This window comes from Corvus brachyrhynchos, unplaced genomic scaffold (assembly GCF_000691975.1).
Source record: "Corvus brachyrhynchos isolate BGI_N302 unplaced genomic scaffold, ASM69197v1 scaffold34, whole genome shotgun sequence".
Lineage (NCBI taxonomy): Eukaryota > Metazoa > Chordata > Aves > Passeriformes > Corvidae > Corvus > Corvus brachyrhynchos.
The window spans coordinates 8138845-8162245 of NW_008238126.1; the positions used below are offsets into that span (position 1 = coordinate 8138845).

The 23401-nt window shown below is 43.8% G+C and overlaps 1 protein-coding gene across 1 annotated transcript in view; it reads left to right on the forward strand.

Moving 5' to 3' along the window:
* The window catches only part of NFIA (nuclear factor I A), a 322110-nt gene that overhangs the window by 251956 nt on the left and 46753 nt on the right, over nt 1–23401 (forward strand). Inside the window, exons 4-6 of the mRNA XM_017733521.1 lie at nt 8887–8961; nt 18004–18121; nt 20434–20561. Coding sequence (XP_017589010.1) covers nt 8887–8961; nt 18004–18121; nt 20434–20561 — 321 coding nt within the window. The remainder of the gene's footprint in view (nt 1–8886; nt 8962–18003; nt 18122–20433; nt 20562–23401) is intronic.

A 23401-nucleotide genomic window follows, 5' to 3' on the forward strand; every position in this document is an offset into this window, starting at 1 on the left:
GGATTTAAAAGAAGGCTTTGTGCTTCAGCATGGACCTTTCTTAGCCTCCTGCAGATGGTTCCTATTGCTGAAAAGAGACATGACTTGTGAGATGGGGAGACCTCCATGCTGATTTTCCGTGCTGCTCTAATCCCGCTTTACACCCATAAAGGACTTCAGTCCTTAAGCCTTTACCCTCTTTCTCCTAGATATTAAAATTATTTTCCTGAGTGTCATACCGTATTAAAGTAGAATGAAAATGGTTTTAACAATTGCTGGCATGGGGCTTCTGTACAGCATGTGTGTCACAAATCATGTCACTTTTCAGCAATAGGGCTGCTGCCAGCGGGAGGCTCAGAAATGCTCATGTTAATCAAAAATTTTAATTTCAAATCAAATTGACAGTTTACACATGGTGAGAAATGCTTCTCACCATGTGATATTTCAGTATGCTACACTGGGCAAAATGGGTGCACTTTCCTGTTAAGAATTTTGACTACAGTATCTGCAAATTTATGGGTTTCAGTGTATTGGGTATGGTAGTGGTTGATCTAAGGGAGCCCCTTGGAGAATAGGAGACAGAAGGGTTTTCATGCAGCCTGGCACTGGTGAGCCGCTGTTGGCACATGCTGCTGGAGAAATGACAGGTATTCAATAAACATCACTATGGTTAAGAGGAAGATTTAAAGGAGGGAGGGGCTGCAGTGCTATAAACAGGATTTGAAACAAATGTGCTTATTTCAGCCCGTGATTAGTCTGAATACCTAAGTATTCCACACCAGTTTTTAAATATCCTTACATTTATTTTCACACTGATGTTCTTCACACAGCATGAACAATAATATTTATGGCATTAATACTGTAGCTAAATTCTAATTTGGAGCAGTGTAAACCCAAGTAGACTCTGCATGTTCCAAGGCATGCTCTGGCGGCGTGCGGACCGGAATAACCAGTGGACGGATTCAGGAGGCAAAATACCAATTTATACTTGGTGAGGAGTGAGGCAAGCAAGGACAGATGATGGAGAGAGGAGCAAGGGCAGCTGATGGAGCATGCGCAATTGGCCGCAGACAAACGAGTTGTACAAGCCCTTGTTCTCAGGTTCCACCAGAAATAAGATGCTGACATCAAAAACTAGCCCATGGATAGAACTGTGATCCTTACATTATTCTCTTTAGGAGGTTTTCCAGCTGTCTGGGGGGTCCTGAGGTTAGTGCAATGCCACACTCATGATTGGGATGTTGTTTTACAGAGGCATTTGAGGGGTAGATGGGCAGGGGTGGCAGTATCCCCTTCTGGGTCTTCCCCTCCAGTGCCCATATTTGCCATGGGGTGGGTGTGAGCCTGTTGGTGGGTGCCCAGGGAGCACCCTGCAGCAGCACATGCTGCCAGCTTTCCCTGGAAGCTCCATTTGGACACTGAGTCACTGGCAATATCACCACAGACCTTGGAGATCGCAGCTGTCATTGCTCTTGTAACCAGGGTTGATATGAAAATACGAAGATAAATAACTCCTTCATATTATTATTTTCAGGGAGGCAGGCTGTTCTTTTTATTACTCTTTTTATTGTTGGATGCTATAAATATTCCAGAATTATTATCCCAAGGTAGATTTCGTCTCATTTACTTTGAAACGCTTTTGAGGAGGCACATTATTTTATAAGCTGCCAAATGAGTATGACCATTTACCATGATTTTTTTCTTCTTTTCTTTAATATTTGATTTTTGGATTGAGGACCTGAAACAGAAATATGCTAATTTAAGACATCTGTTGTTTTTCAAGCTATAGGCCCCTATCAGTATTAATGCAGGTTTTTTCATCCAATTGGGTTTATGGTAGACAGGGAGATTCTAAATTTTTGTCATTTTATCAGAAAACTGTATTAACTGATTTCTCACACACGCAAGTACTGAAAAGTACCCAGAGATGTTAGGACTCATCAGAAATGAAAAACCACACCAGACATCTTAGATCTTGGAATGGTTTCCATTACACAAGGGCTTTAACATGAATTGAAATGCTTTCAGTGTTTCAAGAAGACCTTTGTCTTCAAGAGAAAGGAACTATCCGTGTGCCACCACTTGGACAAAACCTGACGTGATTGATTGCAATCTGTAATCGGTTCATTAACGGTAATAAGTTTCCATTAATTCCCCTATCTCTGCACTTAAATATAAAATGAGTTGAATCTCCTAAGAGCTGAGGCTGCGGTGGATCCGTGCAGGATCAGGCTGTTGGTGACACACCTGATGCCACATTTGCTCTGGTCCACGTTTATTAATTCACAACCCAGACTGAAGCTCAATATGATAAATATTAAAAGAATAATTAGGCATTGTTCTCATTAGAGATTCTGAAGTGCCGTGAGTAGGAATGGTAACATGCAGGGAGAGGTTACACATGTATTTGTGTTCTGATTCACCTCTGGAGGACCCCTGGTCAGGTGGGTTCCTTAGGGAAGGGTGAGAATCCTTCCTCCAAGCCGCCCCCAGCAGACGTTGATTCCCAGCGGCCACAAACCATATGGAAAAGGAGCTGAACTTGGGCTCTGGGCACCCACAAAAACAAGTAGTTTTAGACAGACAATTTCACTGTCTGCTGGTTATAGACTTTTTAGCTAAAACCCAAAAAGGCAAATCATTTACCAGTGGTTTTGCATATTGTGAAGGGTTAACAAAACTTTCATTATCACAGTCTATTAAGCCAGGACCAGGAAACAATTTCTAATCAACACTCAGATCTGGGCAGGGATTGTGCAGTCTTTTGTAGGAGGCCTCAGATCTGTGTTCTCTATTCTCACATGCTCACTTCCAGCTGTTGTCATTGAAATCCCACATAATCTCCTCGGGTCAAAGGGCAGTCATCCATGACTGCCGCTGTTAGGAGGTTATGCTGATTTCTGTTGTCAAATATTGGCCCTTTTCTCTTTCAATCACTCCCATTCTACTTTTTTTAACAAGAAAGATCCAGCCTAGAATTGTATTACATGACTTTAAAGTCTTAAAAGTGTTCCTCTATTGTACTAACACGACATGCCCTGGACGGTCTAATCCATCCTGCTATGGGCCACAAAGAAAGTTCTGGTGCTTCTTAAAACCTTGGCCAAAGGCAGGTAGCGAGCCAGGGGAAATAACAGCGTCTGTGGCATGTGGCCCCGCAGTCGTTCCATAAGAAAATGTGCAATTTGTCCAAGGTGAGCTGTTGCTGTGGTATTAAAATTAAATTGGAAATAACAAGCGAAAATAGGAGTGGGAGCATTTGTCAGGGAACGAGAGATGTTTCTGTATCACCTGCAATGTATAATGTCTTGCTTAACTCTTCTATAAAATGTCCATGAATTAAAAATGCGGTCTAATTTACCATTAAAGGTTTATCATTTACAAATTTGACGAGTGCATTTTGTACAAGGCAGTTAAAAGAAGGCCACCATGGCAGCTCCGGTGATCAGTATTTGGGGGCTGCTGGTAAATGCAGATTTCATTGTTGCAACATGCAGTATCCCAGCCTGGAGCTGTCTGCCATCGGACTGGCACAGACATTCCCTTAGACAGAGTACTGTGGCTGGCATAGGTGGTCTCTTCAATCTCCATTTTTTTTTAGATATGGAGTTAGTTTTTTTAGATACTCGGCTTAGCCCCCTGGATCTTGCTTTGTATTTCCAGCGTGGGATAGAGCTGAGCTATTTCTCAGCAGTGGTGGGGCTGCCTCAGCTGGGTCAGCCCAGCCTTGATAAACTCACCTTCCAATTAAGCAGAGTGTAAATGTTATGAAGGTCTTGACTGAAGCACGCATGTTCAGTCCTTTCTTTTTTGCTGGTGAATGCAGATTAGGAGTAACTCCCTCACCCCCATCCTCCTCAGCTAATCTTTTGGGAGTCCTCAGGGTGAGCCGGGTTCCCTCTGATAACATCCCCTCTCTCCAGGCCTGCATGTGCTGTGTGATACAGACATTAATTTTCTCATCAACATTATTGCTCCGCATTGTTTGTGAAACATGGGATTATCTAGATAGAGGATAAAACCAAAAGGAATCAAGTTGCACTTCGAGCAGAGAGGGCTTTTCTTTTAATCAGGCATTTGGTTAAGATAATAGGCTTGAGACCCTAATTGATTATTACTATTTTAAGGTTTTAAGATGGCTATGTATAGCGAGATGCTAAACATGAAAAAAAGCTTTAGAAATGGGTTCAGTGCTAGTTTGGGGGACTTGTGTAATTTTGAAACACTGAAAAGTAATCAAAGTCTCCCAAAAAGCTGTTCTCTGAAGCTTAATACATTGTCACACAGATTGTAGTGGAAGAAAAATAACTGGATTTGGATTTTTCCATCTTCAAAGGAGTTACTCTCTCCTGGTTTTATTTATTAGCTTTCAGGAAACCAGCTGTATCTCTGTTTAGAAAATACCTTGTATATTTGTGGCGCAATTTAACTATTTTATAGCAAAAATAATACTGTTGGATTGCACGAGGAAGCCTGCTAATTAAATAACAGTAATACCTTGAGCACCTTGAAAACATCTTCAGATATTCAATTAAGGAACAATAACCCGATGAACTTTAACCTATAGACTATATTCAGACTTTCTACATAAAAGTAATTGCATCAGTCATGATTTTCTCAAGCTACAACACAAGCTCTTGATTGGTAGCTCAACGTCTGAGACTCCTTTTTACTGCATTAATTGGGAAAGCAGACAATACTCTCCCTGTAAACTCGATTTTAGGACGAAGGTTAGTTGCCTTTGTACACGTTTACTCATTGAAATAGGAATGTTTGCTTAATAATTCAAAACAAATAGCACTAGACAACAAGTCCTAATCCTGATTTCTCCTCTGCCAGTGTAAATTAGGAGAAAATGAGGTGAAACTCTATTTGATCAGTGTAGAAAGGTTTGTTTAAAACTTCTTTGAGAGAGATCAGAATTAGGCTTCAGCAATTGAAGCCTTTTCTTCTGGCTTCTTTGCTGGGATCCAAAAGAAGAATATGTAAATGGCATTGCAAATTTTCTCCCCAGTTGAAGCAGCCATCAAGTTATGGGAAGATGTTTTCCATGGGTACCTGGTACAATAACACTCTGCTGTTGTGCACAATGATTTATTAGTTACCACCCTGATCTGCTTTATTCAATTTGGTCTTATTATCCTGGGGTTTTTCCCCCCTTAGGGGAAAGATGATCATCTCTGTGGGCCAAAGTGAGATCTTAGGTGATGAGCTAAGCCCTACCTGCCCCTAGACTCGACTGAAGGAATGAATCAACTTTTTATTTTAATTCCTCCTTAAGGTTGTCAGCCCATCTTTGTTTGGCAGGGCAGTGAGGACGTGCTTTAGTCAGGCATGTGATGGAAATGAAGCACGTGCTCCAACAGCTTTGCTGAGTCAGGGCCTGCCTTGGCCAGCCACGTGTCTTAATTTGTACCCAAAATTTGAGTGAATGAACCCTGCAAGGTTCATTTTGAGCAGCTGCTTTGCTACCAAACTGTGACTGTTGCACAAAGCTGCAGACATAACCTGTCATACACAGCAGTTTCAATGTCCTGTCTTTTGGATATTGAGGAAAATTATCACAGCTCAATTATTCCAGTAAAGTGCCCTATGAAAAGTAAATCTTGGGAGCTTTCAGAATGTTTAATCATCTTTTCAGTACAGGAGCTCGTTAATGCTAACATCTGCATATGTAATTGCTTGACTATAACTATTTTCCTTCTCATTCAAAATTAAGTGAATCAGCCAAATTGATAAGTTTTTGCCTTTTGACCCCAGTTAATAATGTTAACTTCACATCTCTTGGCAATGCTGCTGTTTCCCAGTAATTCTTCTTTTACACACTTAGGTTCTTTGTACTATTTCCCTTGTTTTCTTCTCTCACTGTTACCCCAGCTCAGCAAAAATGAGAGTCTTAGGCCTGGATTTTTCAGTGTGAGCCATCCAGGCAAACCTTTAAAATTTCATGGAGTTCTACTGAACTGCAAATTCACAGACCAACCGTACATCAAAATATATTCATGATACAGCTCTAAGCCAAGGACATGGCTTTTGTAGGTATGAAGGTATTATTAATGATTGGCAAGACAAGCCCCCAATTTCCTAATGTTTATAAGTAAATACCGAATTGGAGAGTTGTGAAATTCACCTTTCATTTGTGAAATGTTTATTTTCAGTATTGAAGGAGGATAATCTAACCACGCTATTGTTTAATGATTACTATTACATGTACTCCTATAAGGAAGGCTCCTGCAGGAGTAAGTGGACGTTTCAGGTGCACCCAAGATAGGAATATTGAAATCAGCATGCCCAAGATAACTTACTCATCTTCTCTCATGCCCTGAGAGTTAGAATGTATTTAAAATGGCACTTCCATTTCTGGTTTTACCTGTGTATGACAGGTTAAAGTAATGTGGTTCGCCTTGCGACAATCACATTTTCACTGGGTAATTCCAAAGGGCTCTAGACATTCCCTTTAAAAAATCAGCCAAATATCCTACCATGGCTATGATTTGAGGTTTTTTTTTTTCCTTCCATATTTAAATTTCACCTTCACTCTCTGTGCAGCGGGAACTTGCCTGAGAAATGCAGGTGGGAGTGGACACCAGAGCAGAGCCAGTGTGGTGCGCTGTGAAAAAAACAGCACGTGGCAGATGTTCGTGGCATTGCTGGATGCACTTCTGGAAGTTGCTCAGATACTGCCATGATGAGCACAGTGTGAGAAGTTACATAGCATAGACTGGCTTCCCTCCGAAGGGCTCTGCGGAGTAGTAAGCATCCTGGCCCTGATCCAGCAAGGCACTTAAGCATATGCTTAATTTTAGGCACATGAGTGGTTTCAGTGAAGACCTAGGAGAATTATTTTTAATTCACAGATCATTTAATTCAATAGGCAGGTCTGCTGCAGCATATGAAAAGTAGATCTTCATATTAAAAATACTTGGGAAATCGGCGGTGAACAAACGTTGTGTATGGGCAGCAACTGTTTCTAAAAAGCAGAATGAGGTAGTCATCACCTTTATTGTGGGAAAATACAAAGCAGATCAGGCAAAAGCACTTACTGCTATCTGGGAGCTATTTCTAAATTGAAAATAAGGAAAAATAAAAGCTTGTAAGAACATTTTTTTTCATTTGAAGTAGAGAAAAATTTATTCTCTTGATGTAAATAAAAACCTTGTTTGCAGATTGAGGAATTTGTTTGTGTTGAATTTCAGCATCAATTTCAATATTTTATAGTACATTTATCTACAGCTGGAGCATGACAGATTTGTGTATATTTATATGTTTGTGTACATAATACATATGTATACACACATACACAAGGATGCCCAAAGATATACATATACACAGTTTGAAAACTCATCATTATTGCTGGAGTATAAAAACATGCCTGATGCAGAAACTTGTCTCGAGTCTGTTAGCTTAGAGACTGCGTTCATCTGGCACTGTGGGCTCCTAGGAGAAAGAGGGAACTTCTTCTGTGTAGGAGCAGAATTCCATGAGATCTTGGCTGGAGGTGAACAGCTCATCTCCCTCCAGATCTCTCTCAAACCTTTCCCTGACACATTGCCTGACATTCCACCCTCTGTAGATCTGTACAGAAGATGTATTCCTTTTGCATCCCATTCCACAGGTAGAAATGCTGGGTTTGTTTAAACAACCCCAAAAAAAGCCAGGAGTACAACCTGCAGCTGCTGTTAGTCCTATTGCTCTGGTCACTAGAGAAAGGTGCACAGGTATTCCTGGGATGAGCGTGGGGTGCAGGAGAATATATGGAATGCAGGGAAATCGTACTGAGCCCGACAAACAATTAACGATGGAGCAGATGGTGCCCCTGCAAAACATTCAATAATAAATGTGTGCGTGCGCCGGAATCAGTGACTCTAAGTAGGACAGCCTAAAAAGGTATGCCACTTATCCTGTGGGCAAGCAGGACTTTACAGTTCTTTTAATAATCCCTTTATCCTGCGATTTCTCCTGTGACCCTGATTTCCAAAGCAGGAGGTCAGCCTGGCCGGCCGAGTGCAGCCCTCCCTCTAATTGAGGTCCGGCTCTGTCCCGCCTGAGCTGCCGTATCCCGGCCCTCGCGCCCGCGCTGGGCTGCAGCCCGGCCGCTCCTTTGTCACTGAGCATACCCGTGAAAATTAAATGAACATTTGGTGGTAGGCATGTTTGCAGAGAAGAAGGAAAATACTGTTATGTAAAGTGCCATCACATTTTGATACCAAGTGTAGAGGCATTCCTCGCACGAGGGAGGCGAGCGTGGATGCGTCCGCCCTGGTTCCTCCAGACAGTCCACAGTTCAATGTTATTACTTTTTCTTATGCAGAGATTTATTTTTCTTTTCAAAACCTAGTTCTAAATGTTAGAATTTTTGTTGTTGTTGTTGTTGAAAAGGCCTTAATTTAAATTTTTTTAACCATCTGCTCTTTTAAGATCCCCCTAGTGTAACCTTAGAAAAATGAAGAATACATCTTTAAATCTTGTTTTGTTTGAATGAATGGGTAGATAATCCTGATCAGATGTTTCTTTAGAGAATAACGTTCAAAACGATTATGGAACTTAGCTGTCCTGTCTGTTTCCTAGGTACAGTATTTTCATTTCAGTTGTGAAGTCATTAGGGGTCATCCAAGGTAACCGTTTATTAAAATAGTCTTCTTTTGTTTCAGATTTCCTGTTGAGATGCTTTAACATGTAAAAATCTCCCTGCTGATGTGTCATGTTAGCTTTCCTAACCTCTAGATAGAAACCACAAAGCAGCCTACATAGCTGTATGACTGGTTACCCACCTACATAAACAATAATTACTGCTAAGTGGGAAATTAGATGTCACATTTTAACTCTAAATGAAAGTAAAGTATTTGAGAATACTGTCATTAAATGCTTAAAGCTAATCGCAGTTCTCTCACTCTGTTTGTTTTGTAGGACATTTGGGCTTCCAGGACAGTTTTGTCACATCAGGTGTTTTCAGTGTGACTGAGCTAGTAAGAGTCTCACAAAGTAAGTATCCTTTTGTGGCCAGTTTATGTGGTTTCTGCAATTCAATTCAAGGTGGTTTTTTTTTTTTCCTTTGATTCTTATTGTTTCCTTCCTCAATTCAGAAACAGCATCTTGAAAATTGGACTCTTTTCTCCCCTCTTCTTGCCAGTAGACAGCATTTATGTGCCACTTCTTTTAATGGGCGAAAATAAAAAAAGCAGAATTTTAAAGTAAGCTGATAAATAATTTGATTCTGCAAACTCGCATGTGCAAGTTGATAGGCTTGTCTGGCACCCAGCTGAAAATGGGCAAAGTGCAGATAAATGCATACAGAAATCAGCTTCCCATGGATCCCTGGGAGGATCCAAGGGCTGTATTATAACCAGACCTCTGGAAATTACCTGATCTGTGCACATAAGCCTGGAAATTTTCTGATGCTGTTTTTTCACGTTGTGTTAATCTATGCCATGTGAACCTGCCTGTGTGTGTGATTCTTGGGGCTGTCCCAGTGCAGGGCCAGGAGCTGGACTTTGATGATTCATGTGGGTCCTTCCAGCTCACGATATTCTCTGAATTTGGGGTTTGTGCACCTGCAAGTTGCTGAAGTCATTAATAGTGCCAACAACAGTGCCAGCTTCAGCCCTGATAATCTCACACATCCTGACTTCCCCAGGCCCACGTTTTCCATTAACTGTATGGAATTCTGTCTTCTAGAAGGGTTTGGGTTTTGACCTTTAAAGAGTGCTGATGCCCCCAGCATGAGTGACATGCTGCAGCATGATCATTACAGGCTTGTCAATACTCACTAACAACACTGAATTAAGAGTACCTGCCACCACCCTGTTCCGTTGATCAAAGGTGCATTGATTGTATTTTGCTATGACATAATCCAGATAGTCCAAGGGAGGAGTATGGACAGGGTCTTGCAGAGACACTGCTGCTAAGCCAGGCGTGTAGGAACAAGTTCTTTAGGGATCTAAAAAATTCTTCCCTGGGAGGGTGGTGAGGCCCTGGCACAGAGCAGCTGCGGCTGCCCCTGGATCCCTGGAAGTGTCCAAGGCCAGGTTGGATGGGGCTTGGAGCACCCTGGGATAGTGGAAGGTGTCCCTGCCCATGGCAGGGGGTGGGACTGGATGATCTTTAAGGTCCCTTCCAACCCAAACCAGTCTGTGATCTTTCTCCAGCTAGAGGGGAGCTATGGGATAACATCAGATGGTCACCAGTCACCACTGCTCCAGGTGAAACCCTCAACTACATGCCCCTTTAAAAACCTTAGGCTGTGCAGTCTTTAAATGATAAAAATGGTTCTTCTCTTAGATAGCAGAAATATTTATTTGTGTACTGGTTCTGGGCATGTAATTTAAGTCATTCTGGGGCTGGAATCTCTAACTGGCACAAACCTAGTAGAAAATCTGTGGTTTTGAGTCAGAACACAGAGTTTCTCAGAGGATTTTCCTGGTTTATTTCCTCTTTTGGAAAGACACTAGCTAGTAAATTGGCTTTACATTCAAAAATAGGATGGCACAAGGAGAGCATGATGAGTGGGATATACATGAGAGCTATATGCCCTGGAGAGAGGCAGAGAGAAAAATGTTGAAGCAAACATTTCTCCTGAGCTTCCTTCCCTGACAACTGGTGGGAATTTTGAGAGAAGGGCAAAGTTAAGAGGACTCAGAAGTCAAGAGGAGCTGCTGAGTGCTCAGCACATTTGCAAATCAGTTCACTTGCTGAAGTGCTTAAGCAGAGGCTTTGGCATCTAACTGGCTGTCCAGAGAGCACAGACTGGCTGGTACCTGCAGCCAGGGTGGACAAACCCAGGCTGTCACCAGGATCTGAACGTCTCCGTGTTATGTCACTTCATTTCAGTGTGACAGCATGAGGCTTTTGAAGCCCAAAGGATTCACCCTCCCCCTCTGCAAGGCATCCCACTTCACCACAATCTTATCTTGGCTGTAGGAGCCCTGCACAGCAGAGCTGCCTCTGGACTCTGTCAGCCGTGCTCCATGTGTGCACTTTTCCTAGGAAAGTGCCCCACTCCTGCCTGGAGCCTTCCCAGCCTCCCCCAGAGCTTGGCACTGACCTCATGAGCATCGTGTTTCAAGCTTATTAATTTTCCCTGATATTTTATTGTAACTAAACTGAAACACTGGGTATCAGAAATCCTAGCACTCAGCATGTTTCGCAAATTATGAGCTGTGTCTGAGATGTTCCCTCTGCTTGCAGTTGACATGCACCACCTTCAAGGATGGGGCACCTGCACGCAGAAAGAGCATGGACTTTATTAGAAATAAGAAAGAAGGTGTTGGTGGGAAAAATATAAAGATTCAGCTTTTATCTGTTCCAGACACGGGGGTTTGCACTGTTTTTCATGGGCTCTTTAATAATCCTGGGAGGTCAAGACCTCCGTTTTATATCCTGTCTACAAGCCAGCACCTCTACCAAAAATAGTGTCCCCAAAGCATATCGGGATATCACTTCAAAACTGACTCAGAGGGAAGAGTGCCAGCAACTGATTTAGCTATGCTGCTTTTGATAGCACCCTGGATTTTCCTTGGAGATGCCCCAGACATGTACTGACCAGCCTTAACCTTGTTTACTTTATGAGGTCTGAGAAGCCCACAGCCTGACATGCCCTGGCTACCCAGTAGGATATGTTTAGTGTCAAGTCTAGCAGCATATTCCCAGAAAACTCAGTATTAATTCACATGATCATATTCAAAGAATTATTTAACATAACAGAGCAGCAAGGTAATTGCTGCATATTTGCCTAAATTGGTAGGCAAGGTCTTTTAAAGTTAATATAACCCTCTCTGGGTTGTCTGCGTGTTCCTGTGTCCTGATTTGAGACCAGTCCTCTTTCCAAAAAGGTCATCTTTATCTATGCCCACTGTTACTTTATTTTCAATGCTTGCTTTGGGTAATACAATGATGGAAATACGTGAGTTCCCCAAAAATTTTAACTGGGCGTGGCCTGTTATCTAAAATTAATCTTACAAAATATTGTGGGTAGCAATTATGTGCCAGGTTTATATAGTAAAGTTCCCAGAGGTCCACATGAGAAGGAGTCTCAAGTAAGAGGCAGTTGTCTTCATCATGCAGATTTGGGGAATGAATTAATCAAGTGAAAGGTCAGCTGTTACTGTTATCTATCTTGCCTATCAGTGCTGATCATCACACTTTCTGTGAGCTATTGAACAAGTCTAGACTGTGTTGGTAACAGAAACTTGCTTTCTTCAGTCCTATAGATGCAGATTTTCTTTCGAAATGCTGCCCAGCTGCTGAGTCTTGCAGAGCCTAGTAAAACAGAGAAAAGAGATCATAGATGTGCATCTGAGAAAACAAAGACTCCTCTCCAACCCATCTGATGTGGGTGTTGCAGCTCATGCTGTCAGTTCTCCTCCATTATTAGCAGGCAGAGGGTGTGAGCTCCTAAGTGTTGTCTGTCACCCCAGATACTGGGGAGACCCTTCCAGATAACAGAGGCTTCATTCTTCCCTCTCTGGAGAGGTCTGTGCTGACAACAAAAGGCTCAGAGGCAGAAGCATCAGAGATGGACAGGTTTGGGAACTGACAGCCAGCTGTTGGCCAAGTGAAACCTCCTCCTTTTCTCCCCTTGTTAGGAAAATATTCCACAGGCTGTGGGCAGCTATCGCAGGGCACTGGAGAAGACCCTCTGCAGAAGGTGCTGGCAGAGGGGTGGCTGTGGTGCCAAGTGTCCCCTTCCCTTGGCAAGGGCTGGGAGGTCATGGCAGGCTGGAGCAGGGAGAAAGGCATGGGGAATGCATTCCCCTCGTGGCTTTGAGTCTGCACCATGTGCTCTTGTGCAGAGAGAGCTGCTGGGAAGATCTCCTCCCTTGGAGGTCCTTCAAGCAGCCAGATAAACTGCACTGCCCAGGATGTGAAGAAAGATTTAGGATTTATGAACATTCGCTAGAGCCAAATCAAACATATTTGTTTGGTGGCGTGTTATTTGTCAAAATGACATCATTCTTCGTGCTGATAAACAAGGGAATTCTGACTGCACCCTGGCCTGAAAATGCCACACGTTGGGTTCGACGTGTGCTGTGTGCAGGGAGGAGCTGCCAGGAGCAGTGGGGGCACTTCTAATCCTTCTGATGAGCCTGTGGCACCACAAGCACACAAACTTCCTCACTGCTCCTGTGTACACACAGAAATGGTCCAGCTAATTATCCCTGAAACACTTAGACAGTTCCACAGGTGCTTCTGTGGGCAGGACGTTTTGGGAAGCTCAGGATCCTGCCACACTGATGGAGCAGATGCCAGGCTTGGGGATGGAGCTTTGGGGATGGAGGCAGGGGCTGAAGTGTCCTTGCCATGAGGGCAAGGGCTGGGAATGAGAGGGATTGCCAGCACTCCAGGCACGGAGTGCGGATGCGACTGAGGAAACGCAGCCTCCTCGCGCCTCTCATCCAGCCCAAACAGACCGCAGGGGAAGTGAATCCCAGCACGTGCAAGGCAAGGTGTGGGACACCTTGGCTCTTGTGGAGGGGCTGGGCTGGCCAGTGCAGGGTTTCTTGTAGCCCAGGAGAGCAGGAGAGGCTGTTCCCCTCCTCACAGAGCGTGTGTGTGCAAGCCGGGGTGTGACAGAGCTGCTCTCTCTGAACTGCAGCCCGTATGTTTTCTGCTGTACTAAGCACTACAGTAGTGAAGGCAGTTAAAGTCAGCAGCACGAAAATTAACGTTTAAAAAGATACTCTATATTCCTTAGCAAAGCACTGCTATCCAAAACTCTCTGTGTGGGCTTGGGTATGAGAGGGAGAAAAAAAGATTATAATAAAAAATAGACTGCAGGCATAGAGTGAACAGTTGCCGTGACCTTGCCTTTTGTATGCCATTACACAATTCAATGGCAGTCCACTCAAACCTTGCTCTCGATCAATATCCTATTAAAGCAGCACAAAAAGTCTCTATAAACTTAGTGGTTAGCTATGTTTATAAATGGAACTCAGCATAATTAGATGGTCAATAGCAGGCTGTATTTGTAATTTTAAAATGAACATCACACATTTCATATCTGTTGTATTCGGCGAAACCTCTTTGAATCTAATGATACAGTGTGGAGGAAACAAAGGCCTTGCAAAAAAAAAAAAAAAACCACCCAGCTCCCCTTTCCTCCCAGCAGCAGCAGCAGCACAGTGTGTTTCCCTTTGTTTATGGAGTCACAACACAGGAAAAAGTTTATTAGTCAAATGTCATGTTTCTCCCATTTAACCCTAAACACATTATCACTTCACTGCAGTGTTACACGTGTAATGATCTTGGTCACATCCCAGCCCCTCTGTTAAAATAAATACATACAAATGGGAAAAAAAGAGAGGCTAAATATTAACATGGCTTAAAGAAAGTGTTCTATTCCAACAGAGACAAATGCCAGCCTGGCTGGTTTTATTTAGTGGGTTTCCTGTTCTGTAATTCAGTAATTTTTTCAAAATAAATATTGCAATTGGGTTAAGTCAGAGGGCTTTTTCTTAATTTCTCCATTATTTTTCTTGACATTTCGGGTGAGGCGTTGAGCTGGAGGGTGCAGGCTGGGAGCAGGGTGATGCTGCCCTGCATCCTGGGAGTAGAAAAGTGTCAGGCAGAGACACCCACCTTCCTCCTCTTCCTCTTCCTCCTCCTTTTGGGCAAAGCAGCTCCTCTTGCATCACCAAGTGTGTCCCAGCTGCACAGGGAATCTTCTGTGATGCCAGCAGCTGAAATGGGGGCTCCAGGCTGGGTGTGGAGAAAGAGAGATCCTTCCCTCTCACCTCCTTCCAGCTCAGAGCCCTGGGTCAGGTGGCATCTTGATGCCAGCACCAAGGTGGAGATTTCTTGTTTTGACTCACAGCCACAGTTTCTGACATCCTTTCCCATTTGGAGGATGTTCCTGAGCTGCCAGGAGGTCACTCTGCTGCAGAGCATTTCTTCCAGGAGGAATGGTGTGGTTTTGATGTTGTTGCCTGGAGTTTGTGAGGCTGCAGCTCCCACCACGCTGCTCCGTGTGGGGCTGGAGCGTGTTCCTGGGTGTAGGAACAGGGGTAGGGAAGTTGTGTGGTGGATTGTCATATGCTGCAATCAGGAGGTTTACTTTAGACAGAGTTTTTTAGTTTAGACAGAGGTTTTTAGTTTAGACAGAGTTTTCCCACAGTTTGCACCCCTTTGATCCCTTTGCTTACGCTGCAGAGATGCTGCCTTTGCTGGGAATCATAGAATCACAGATTGGTTTGGGTTGGATGGGACCTTGAAGCCCATCTCATTCCAGCAGGGACACCTTCCACTATCCTAGGTTGCTCAGACCCCCATCCAGCCTGGCCTTGGACACTTCCAGGGATGAGGCAGCCACAACTCCAGCACGTTGTTGTGATTTATGGCAGTAAATGCAATAACTGCAAGCAGAGGTACAAATGGGCTTTGGTGGAAGACAGGCACTGTCAGGAAGGCAGGAGAAGGGATTTTGGAACAGCTCAGCCCTGTGCAACCTTTGCCACAGCACTTCTGGGGCCAGAGACCTTGAGCTGGTGGTTGTCAGGGTGGTGGCTCCTGTGCAAGGACTGCCACAGGGTTCAGGTACTGGCCCCCACAGCCCAGCCAGGCACTTTAACCTCTGCTGGTGTCTGTTAAAGGTGAGTTTTGTTCTTTAACCCTCTGGTTTCAAACTGGCATTTGAGTGTGGTGAGGTGGTTTGGCTGGTGACCAGCACAGCATCCTTCTTATTTGCTACCCAGGCAGCAACCCCTGAGGGATCAGCCCTCTCTGCTTTGCACTGAGTTTACACAGCATTAGCAATACCTTGTTCCTACCCTACCCCTGCTGTGGACACACATTCCATTTTCCTATAGGGCCAACTCAAGAAATATCCAGGATTTGGGGAAAGGGCAATAAACACAGCACGGGAAAGAAAGAAGGGAAGCGTTGCCCATATACCAGTTTTTCTTCCTTATCTCCTTGGAATAAAATTGTTTCATAAATCTGGCAATGTCCACGAAATTCATTGTGCCTCAGAAAGAAACAGTGTTTTAATTTAGTGCTTGCCTTTTTACGTTCCTGTTTGGGAAACTGCGTGCTTTAAACTCTAAGTTGGGCTTTGGGAGGCAGAGGGTGCAGTGGAATTGCTCAGGAAAGGGTTTGCAGAGCACAAATCTGTTTGGCAAGGAAGTTGCTGAAAACTGTGGAGTAGATGCTGCAGAGAGTACCTTTATGATTGATTTCCATTCAAGTCAGACTGACTGCAGTGTGGTCATTTTTCTAACCCATAACTGCACACACTGCATCAGTCTGCTATCTGCAGGGTGTCTGAATTATAGCAGTCCATGTCCCTGTTACCTTTTACACAAATTACTTACACCGGTTTCTTTTTCCATGCAAATTCATCAGTTTTACAGCCTCTTGTAGCTGCTGTCAGGAAGCTGTTGCAGAAAGCACAAATTGATAAAACGAGTTAATTTTACTGGGCTTAATTTTTCTTTCCCTCAGTTAACACAGCCTCTCATATACCCAGTGTGCAGGAAGCATATGATAGTTAAGAGAAGATAACAAAGGATTTGAGTGTTCTTGTCATAAATTACTTCCCAACTTAATTCCTTTTAATGATCATTCCAGATTTTCTCAAGTTTTAATGGCGTTGTGCATTTTCCGTCCCCGGCTTTTAAAAGTCCGTGGCTGTCCAGGCTGTTCCCTTTCTGTCTCAATGACGTTCTTAAAAGATCCTTGCCAAACAACAACTAATTGTCTTGTGGGGATGATGAGGCAGCTGCAAAGCTACATTATTCCTCTGTCAAATCTGACATTGTGAGCTCCTTAAGACTTGGGGTGAAATACTGGCCCCGTTACAGTCAGTGGCAGCACTCCCAGCCCAGACATGTTAGCTGGGTGATAGGAGCTATCCTGTCTTCATTTCCTCACTCCTTCCCCGTTGGACTGAAAGATTTTTTCATGTTTGAAAATGGGCCAGATTCTCAGACCAAAGATTAAACTTGGCTCGGCATCCCTGTGTGGCACTGAGACTGCTTCGCCTTTGTGGCTGTGAATCAGGGTTCTCAGACAATACAGCCCAGGCCAAGCTGGTGCATTTTATTGTGCAGGACGTCCTTTTTCAGATGGCTCTGAAATGTGAGAGAAAATCGTGATCTGTAATTGTCAGCCCCCGAAGTTGTATTGTCCTGTAAATAGCACTGGAACAGCCACAGTGGACATGGTACCATTTGCTGTATTAGTGGCACTTCGGCACAAAATCCATTCTCTGCTGACTTCAACGTTAAGCTGCTCTGTTCCTTGTCTGTTCCCAGAAGAACACAGCCCATGGAGTTCATGGCTTGTGCCTGCAAATTCCAGGGTGTGTAGAAATCCATGAGGTTTTCCAAAACCAATGCTCCAGGACAGGGAAATTGCAGGGATTCATATCCCTTGCAATAAAAATTACAGTACTGGATAAGGTGATGGGGTGAAGAGTGGAAGCCCACTGCTGGGTAAAACTTTTGGGGAGTCATATGTCTCTAGCTCTGATTCAGCTGGAGAAGAGCAGAGGAAAAGCTCGGATGCTCTTAGGCAGAAAAGAGCTCAAGTTTCTCACCTGCTTTTTTAACCTCTGCGCTTGTGGCTGTGCATCACATGTACCCCAGAGGTCCTGAGGTGTGTATTTCCCTGCCTATGCTGCTTATAGATCCTGCCAAGCACTCTACAGGGATGATGCAGCCTATCTGTAACCATGCCAATAGAGACAACGTGGTCCTAAAAGCAACAAGTTTCATTAAATGTTAGAAAGTCATTAATAGAAAAGCAGCACTTAGAGAAAGTCATGCCATAGTTGTTTAATTTTAAAAAATAATGATAATATCTTTGGAGGAACGTAAGAGACAGTCTATGTCATGGAACATTGTATTCTTGATAAAATTTCCATCTTCTTGATTGCAATGCCAGGAACCATTAGCATTTCCTAATTTCCACATCCCACCTGTTCCCATTGTGAAACTAAACACACTCAGGAGGAAGAAGAAAGTGATTTTGAAGTGCAATTCATGCCATATTCACATGACTTACTGACTGCAATCTCTTTTGTTTCCCCAGCACCAATAGCTGCAGGAACAGGCCCTAATTTCTCCCTCTCAGATTTGGAAAGTTCTTCATACTACAGCATGAGCCCAGGAGCGATGAGGAGGTCTTTACCTAGCACATCCTCTACCAGGTAATTTAATCTCTGCCTACTACCAGGTTCCTTGGAAACCCAGGCCAGCATCATTACTCATCTGGGAAAGTAACCATTAAATTCTCTGACAAGCTGTTTGGGGGCCTCACGATGTGGAGCTGTTTAAGATTCACAGAGCTGAATGTTCAGCTGGATTGCAGTAAAGTTCTTCCAGTGTGTACAAGCCCCAAAGGAAAACTGCTGCATGGACTCGTGCAGCTCCTGGTTGTATCTGGGTGTATCAGGAGAAGTTCCACTGGAATTGTTGAGTTTCACCTTGTGGCAGAAGAGAATTTGGAGCATAATGAGATGAGAGGAAAGTCTTAAGATAGACTTGCATATACTCTTTATTGTAAAAAGAGTTACCTGTGAGACTAACACTGTTTTAGGACCTTGGTCTATAAAGCATTTAGTTTTCACAAAGCATTTAGAAGTTTGTGACTCAGCCTTTGGTAAACTGAATTACTAATGCAGATGACTGCCCCATCTGATTTTGATTTCAGCTTAGATGCCAACTATCAAACAAGGATATTTTTTATTTTTTACCTTTGACTTTAATCATCCGTGAGATTAGATTTATAAACAAGCTCAGTCACTTGAGTAGTCTTGAACACTATTAAGGAACCAGATTGATTTTTTTTTCCCCCACAGCCAAAATAGATCACTTATTTCAAAGACATGACAAGAAAGTCTAACTCCAGCCCAAAGCTCTTTTACATTTTTATCTCAGCCTGCAGTGCCACCAGCTTTACAGTGAGCAAGTGCACGTGTGAAAAATCTCTGTAGTTTGAATAAAGCTGTTGTTTTTATTTAAAAAATAATAATCTTTAACGAGAGGCTCTTAGCAGTAACTTCTTACAGTTTGCAGTGATTGGAAGAACATTCTGTCTTGCACTTAGTGTGCACATTATGAAGCTCGGTGACTACAATTCCCATTACACATCAGTTTAAAACTTTGTGCTGTTTCTTTCTTGCCTATAAACTGTGTAGCCTACAGCACTCATCATTAGCACCATTCTCAGGTAGAATTTACTGGTGACTCCAGAAGCAAATGTGAGGTTATTAATGTTACTTAAGAGCTCAGTAGTTGCTCTTCTATTCTTCTGCAAATAGCTACCACTGATAAGGAGCTAATTATAAACAGCATGGGTAGTTAATAACTTGGTAATATGTTTGTTTTCCTCTCATTAGGCTGTTCCCAGTCAGAAAAAAAAAAAATTCTTTAAATACACAGACTCAGCAGAATTATCAGGCGGTAATTATATTGTATGCACACAATTTCCCCTATTGACACATAACAATTCTCTGAATTAAGGAATGGCCAAACCTGCATTCCACACATACCATAAGACTTATTCTTCCTGTTTCTCACCAGCTGGTTTTGCACACCCGCCAGCTCCTACCTGTGCAGAGCTTCGGGTCGGGAGGCTGCAAGCTCTAAACCAATAGGAATTGCAGTGGAAGATTTTATGTCTGTTAAATGTGTTCCCCCTACACAGAGGAGCCTGTTCTTGAATGCCTCAAGTCTTAATAGAATACAGATTTTGGGGGGGGGGGGGGGGGAGGCGGGGAGCGGACAACTCATTATGGAAAACAGAGCCAAGCTGAGTGTCTTTGGCTCTGGGATCCTCTCCCTGCAGAACTGCTGGAGCCAGTGGCCACCAGAGACCACTGAAAGGGCTCTTCTGTGTCCTGAGCCTCTGGTGAGGGAGGTGTGATCTATCACAGGGGGATTCTTTAATGCTGACACTGGCCAGAGATACCCATTGGGGGCTTTCTGTGCTTGCTGGCACAGCTGCAGAGTCAAATGCTTCTTGTTGTAGGATAACGTGAACATTTGAACCAGGAATGGATTCTTCCATCATTCCCTTGCCTATGTTTCTTCTTATGGGACTGAGGTCTGGGCTAATTGAAAAGATTGAAAATAAAAGTTTGAACTGATAAACAATTGGCTTTCAGAATTAGCCATGAAAAAATCTGGCGGTGAAAATAAGTCTCATGTGTCATAACCGTATTCATTCAAACTGCGAGAATCACGCAGTGCAAATTAAATTCTTGCCTTTTTATTGACCTCTGCGTGCTTTGAAAAACGTCCTGCTTTTGGATCTGTGAAAGCCTGAACGTCAGACTAACTTCTGGTCTGGTTAAGGATGTGTACTTAGGGGTTTGGCTTGTGAAAGGTTGTTCTGTAGCTCACCAAAGTGCCCTAAATCTGTTCTACCTTCCCTAGCCCAGTTATTCTCAAGCATGCCCCAACAGCAGCACCTTGGTTTCTTTGCTATGCCTTCATGACGTGTTTTTTGCATTCTCAGCTCCACAAAACGTCTCAAGTCTGTGGAGGATGAGATGGACAGCCCTGGTGAGGAGCCGTTCTACACAAGCCAAGGGCGCTCTCCGGGCAGCGGCAGCCAGGCCAGCGGATGGCATGAAGTGGAGCCAGGTAAGCCCCGGCTCCCAGAGCCCCAGAACATCATCTCCACTTGCTCTGTTTTGTTATCAGAATTTCTGTGTTAGAGAGGTGACCAGTCCTAGACATCTCGTCACTTCCGAGAAACGGTCTATGAAAATATGGTAGTGGTTTTATTGCTCCTGCAGCTGTGAATGTTTCTGTAGTGTGTCACTTCTGTGTTTTGGCCAAATATCTGAAGTATTTAAATAATGCAGCAGAAGATAGGCGGTCTTTTTCTGTCAAAATGTCCAGATTCAGTTCTGGGATAGCTTTTTCTAGCAAAAAGCAGTACCTGTCTGGGCTGTGCTCCATCAGTTATGCTGCTTAAATAAATATCCCTAAACTTATATAAGGTAGAAGGACTTTTCAAGCATTATACAACACTTGAGATAACTTAGTAATGACTTTTAAGAGACTTACAGAAGGAGTTGTTTTATTAATCTGTAATGCTGTCAAGTGTGATTGGAGGCTTCATATCAAAATAGATATCACTGGGTGTTACACTTCAGAACATTGAGGAAGCAGCTCTTTGGCCTCTTCTCAGTTAATTTTTTGTGTGATCTTTCCTGTTGATCATTTTTTTTGGGTTATGTTATGTTACATACTTAACTGTCCATTGATCACTTATCCTGAGATCATCTGGGTGCTTAATACTATTGGAAATATTTTTCTGGGTCAGTGCTACGTGCATAGGTGAAGTTAATGTCTCAGTGTTGCTTACAGCTAAATAATTGAGTATTTATTGCCAGTAAAAATAACAGAACTCTTATTTGTTAGAAGAAGGCAAGCAGTGCCTCCCAGGGTTTGAGAAGGTCCTCTAAAAGTGTGAAGCATCTTTTGCAATACGTATTTTTGGTCTTTCTTGTTTGTCTGGATTTAAAATAGTATGGTTTTCGTTTGTTTGGAAAAAAACACATGCTTGTCCAGGGCACTGTGTATAATGAACTGTACAGCACAGAAAAGTAAATTCGACCTGCACAGCATTAAAATCAGTTCTGTGGGCACTTGGCCAGCCACCTATATCCTTCATCATGTAGGAAACATACCCACAGCTTTCTCTGGAGACCCTGTCAAACAGCTGTCCTTTACAGCATGCCCAGAAAGTCACCAAATTTGGGCTATTCCAGACTGGGAGGAGACTGATTCCTGTGCCTGGGAGCCCTTGGAGGATCCCCTGCCAGCTGCCCTCTTTCCTCTAATGAGGAGGAGCCAGCTTGTGGGCCCTTATTGACTGCAGATGTGGCACTTTGGCAGGAGGAGCGGGTGGACCTGCAGGCAGACAAGTGCCAGGCTCCCTGTGACTGCCTTGCCACCGCCGTCCCCAGGGCTCTGGTGTTTGCACTGAGGAGTCCTGCTCCACAGGCACCAGGGGCTGTTCTCTCCATCAGCTCCAGGCTCCAGATGATGTAAGGCAGAGCTTCACCTTGTACTAAACCTCTGCTCACGGAGCGGCAAAAACGCGGACAAAAGCTCAGTGCCCACTGGAAGGGAGAGATCACAACCTGCTCTGCAGACACAGATGGCTAAAAACTGATGGGGTCACTGCTTCTGCATCCCTGTCAGGCTGGGGGACAGCTCCCCCCAAAGTTTGGGGTACTCGTTGATGACAAATGTTCTCCATTTGTGCAGCAGCCAGAGGTTGGCTATTAATTCTGCTGTCACTTCTGGTGGTTTTCCCCACATGTGGTCATTACCTCTGGCTCATCCAAGTCCTGGCTTGATGGTGGCACTGAGCTGCTGAGCTGGGCAAGGGAAGTACCCAAAGCCCTACACCTCTAAAGAACCTCTGCTGCTCTTGGCACCACTGGGTGCACATCATGAGGAAGCACAGCTGCCTATGTCAAACTTCCTGAGGTGCTCAGAAAGGCAAGAACAAGTCAGACAAGAGAAGGTTCTTCCTTCCTCATGACCTTCCTCATTTAGCATAGAAAAATCCCAGATTCTGCTTAGTCTTGCCTGTAAAATGGCAGAAAATCACCTTGCAGCATCAGGGACTGTAGCCAGGTACCAACTAGATATAGCTCAGATTCACCAAGCCATCTATCACTGTCACAGCTGTGAAGAAAAAGAGCTTTGTCCTGCCCACGTGGGATGCACTTCCAAGCCATCCTTGTGCTATATCCACGCAGCCCCACCCCAGTGCTTCTGCCATGGCTTTCCAGCAGCCTGTCCTCTGAATTCATTGCCTCAGCTTCTCCGTAAAACAGGGTCACTGCAAGAGCACGGCTGACAGAGGGATTACCTGAAGAGCCACAGCTCATCAGTGGTGAAGGACAAAACAGTGCTGAATGTCCTTCCCTGCCAGGGCAGCAGTGGTGTGTCACTGGCACGAGGTGCTCCCCCGAGGGACACGTCCTGCTGTGATCTGTGCACAGACACCACACCTGGGTCTCAAACTAACATGTGCCCTTTTGTGTTTGACATGGGGGTTTCGCCTCCAGAAGTGTAAAATGTTTGAGTGGGGCATCTGCCTAGAAAATAAGTTGGTCACCTGAAAGCTGTACAAGTGATGTTAACATCCCATTTTAGCTGTGGGCTTTTCACAGCATTCCTCTCTGAGAGGGAGCTTTGGAGCCTGGACCAGTTTCAGATCCATCCTTTCTGATGTCTTTATTTCCAGAGAAAGGCCTTGCCGCTTATTTAATCTACAATCAAAATGGTGGCACAGTTTTTAGCACACAATAATCTCTGAGCTTCAGTGTTTTGTTTTCTTCTCAGTGAAGTTTGCAGTAAAAGTTTAAAGACTAAACCCATCTTTTTGTTTGACTTGGCATTTCTTCCCTGCAGCTCATTTTGTGCTGTGTGGGATAACACAGGTATCAGCAGTGCAG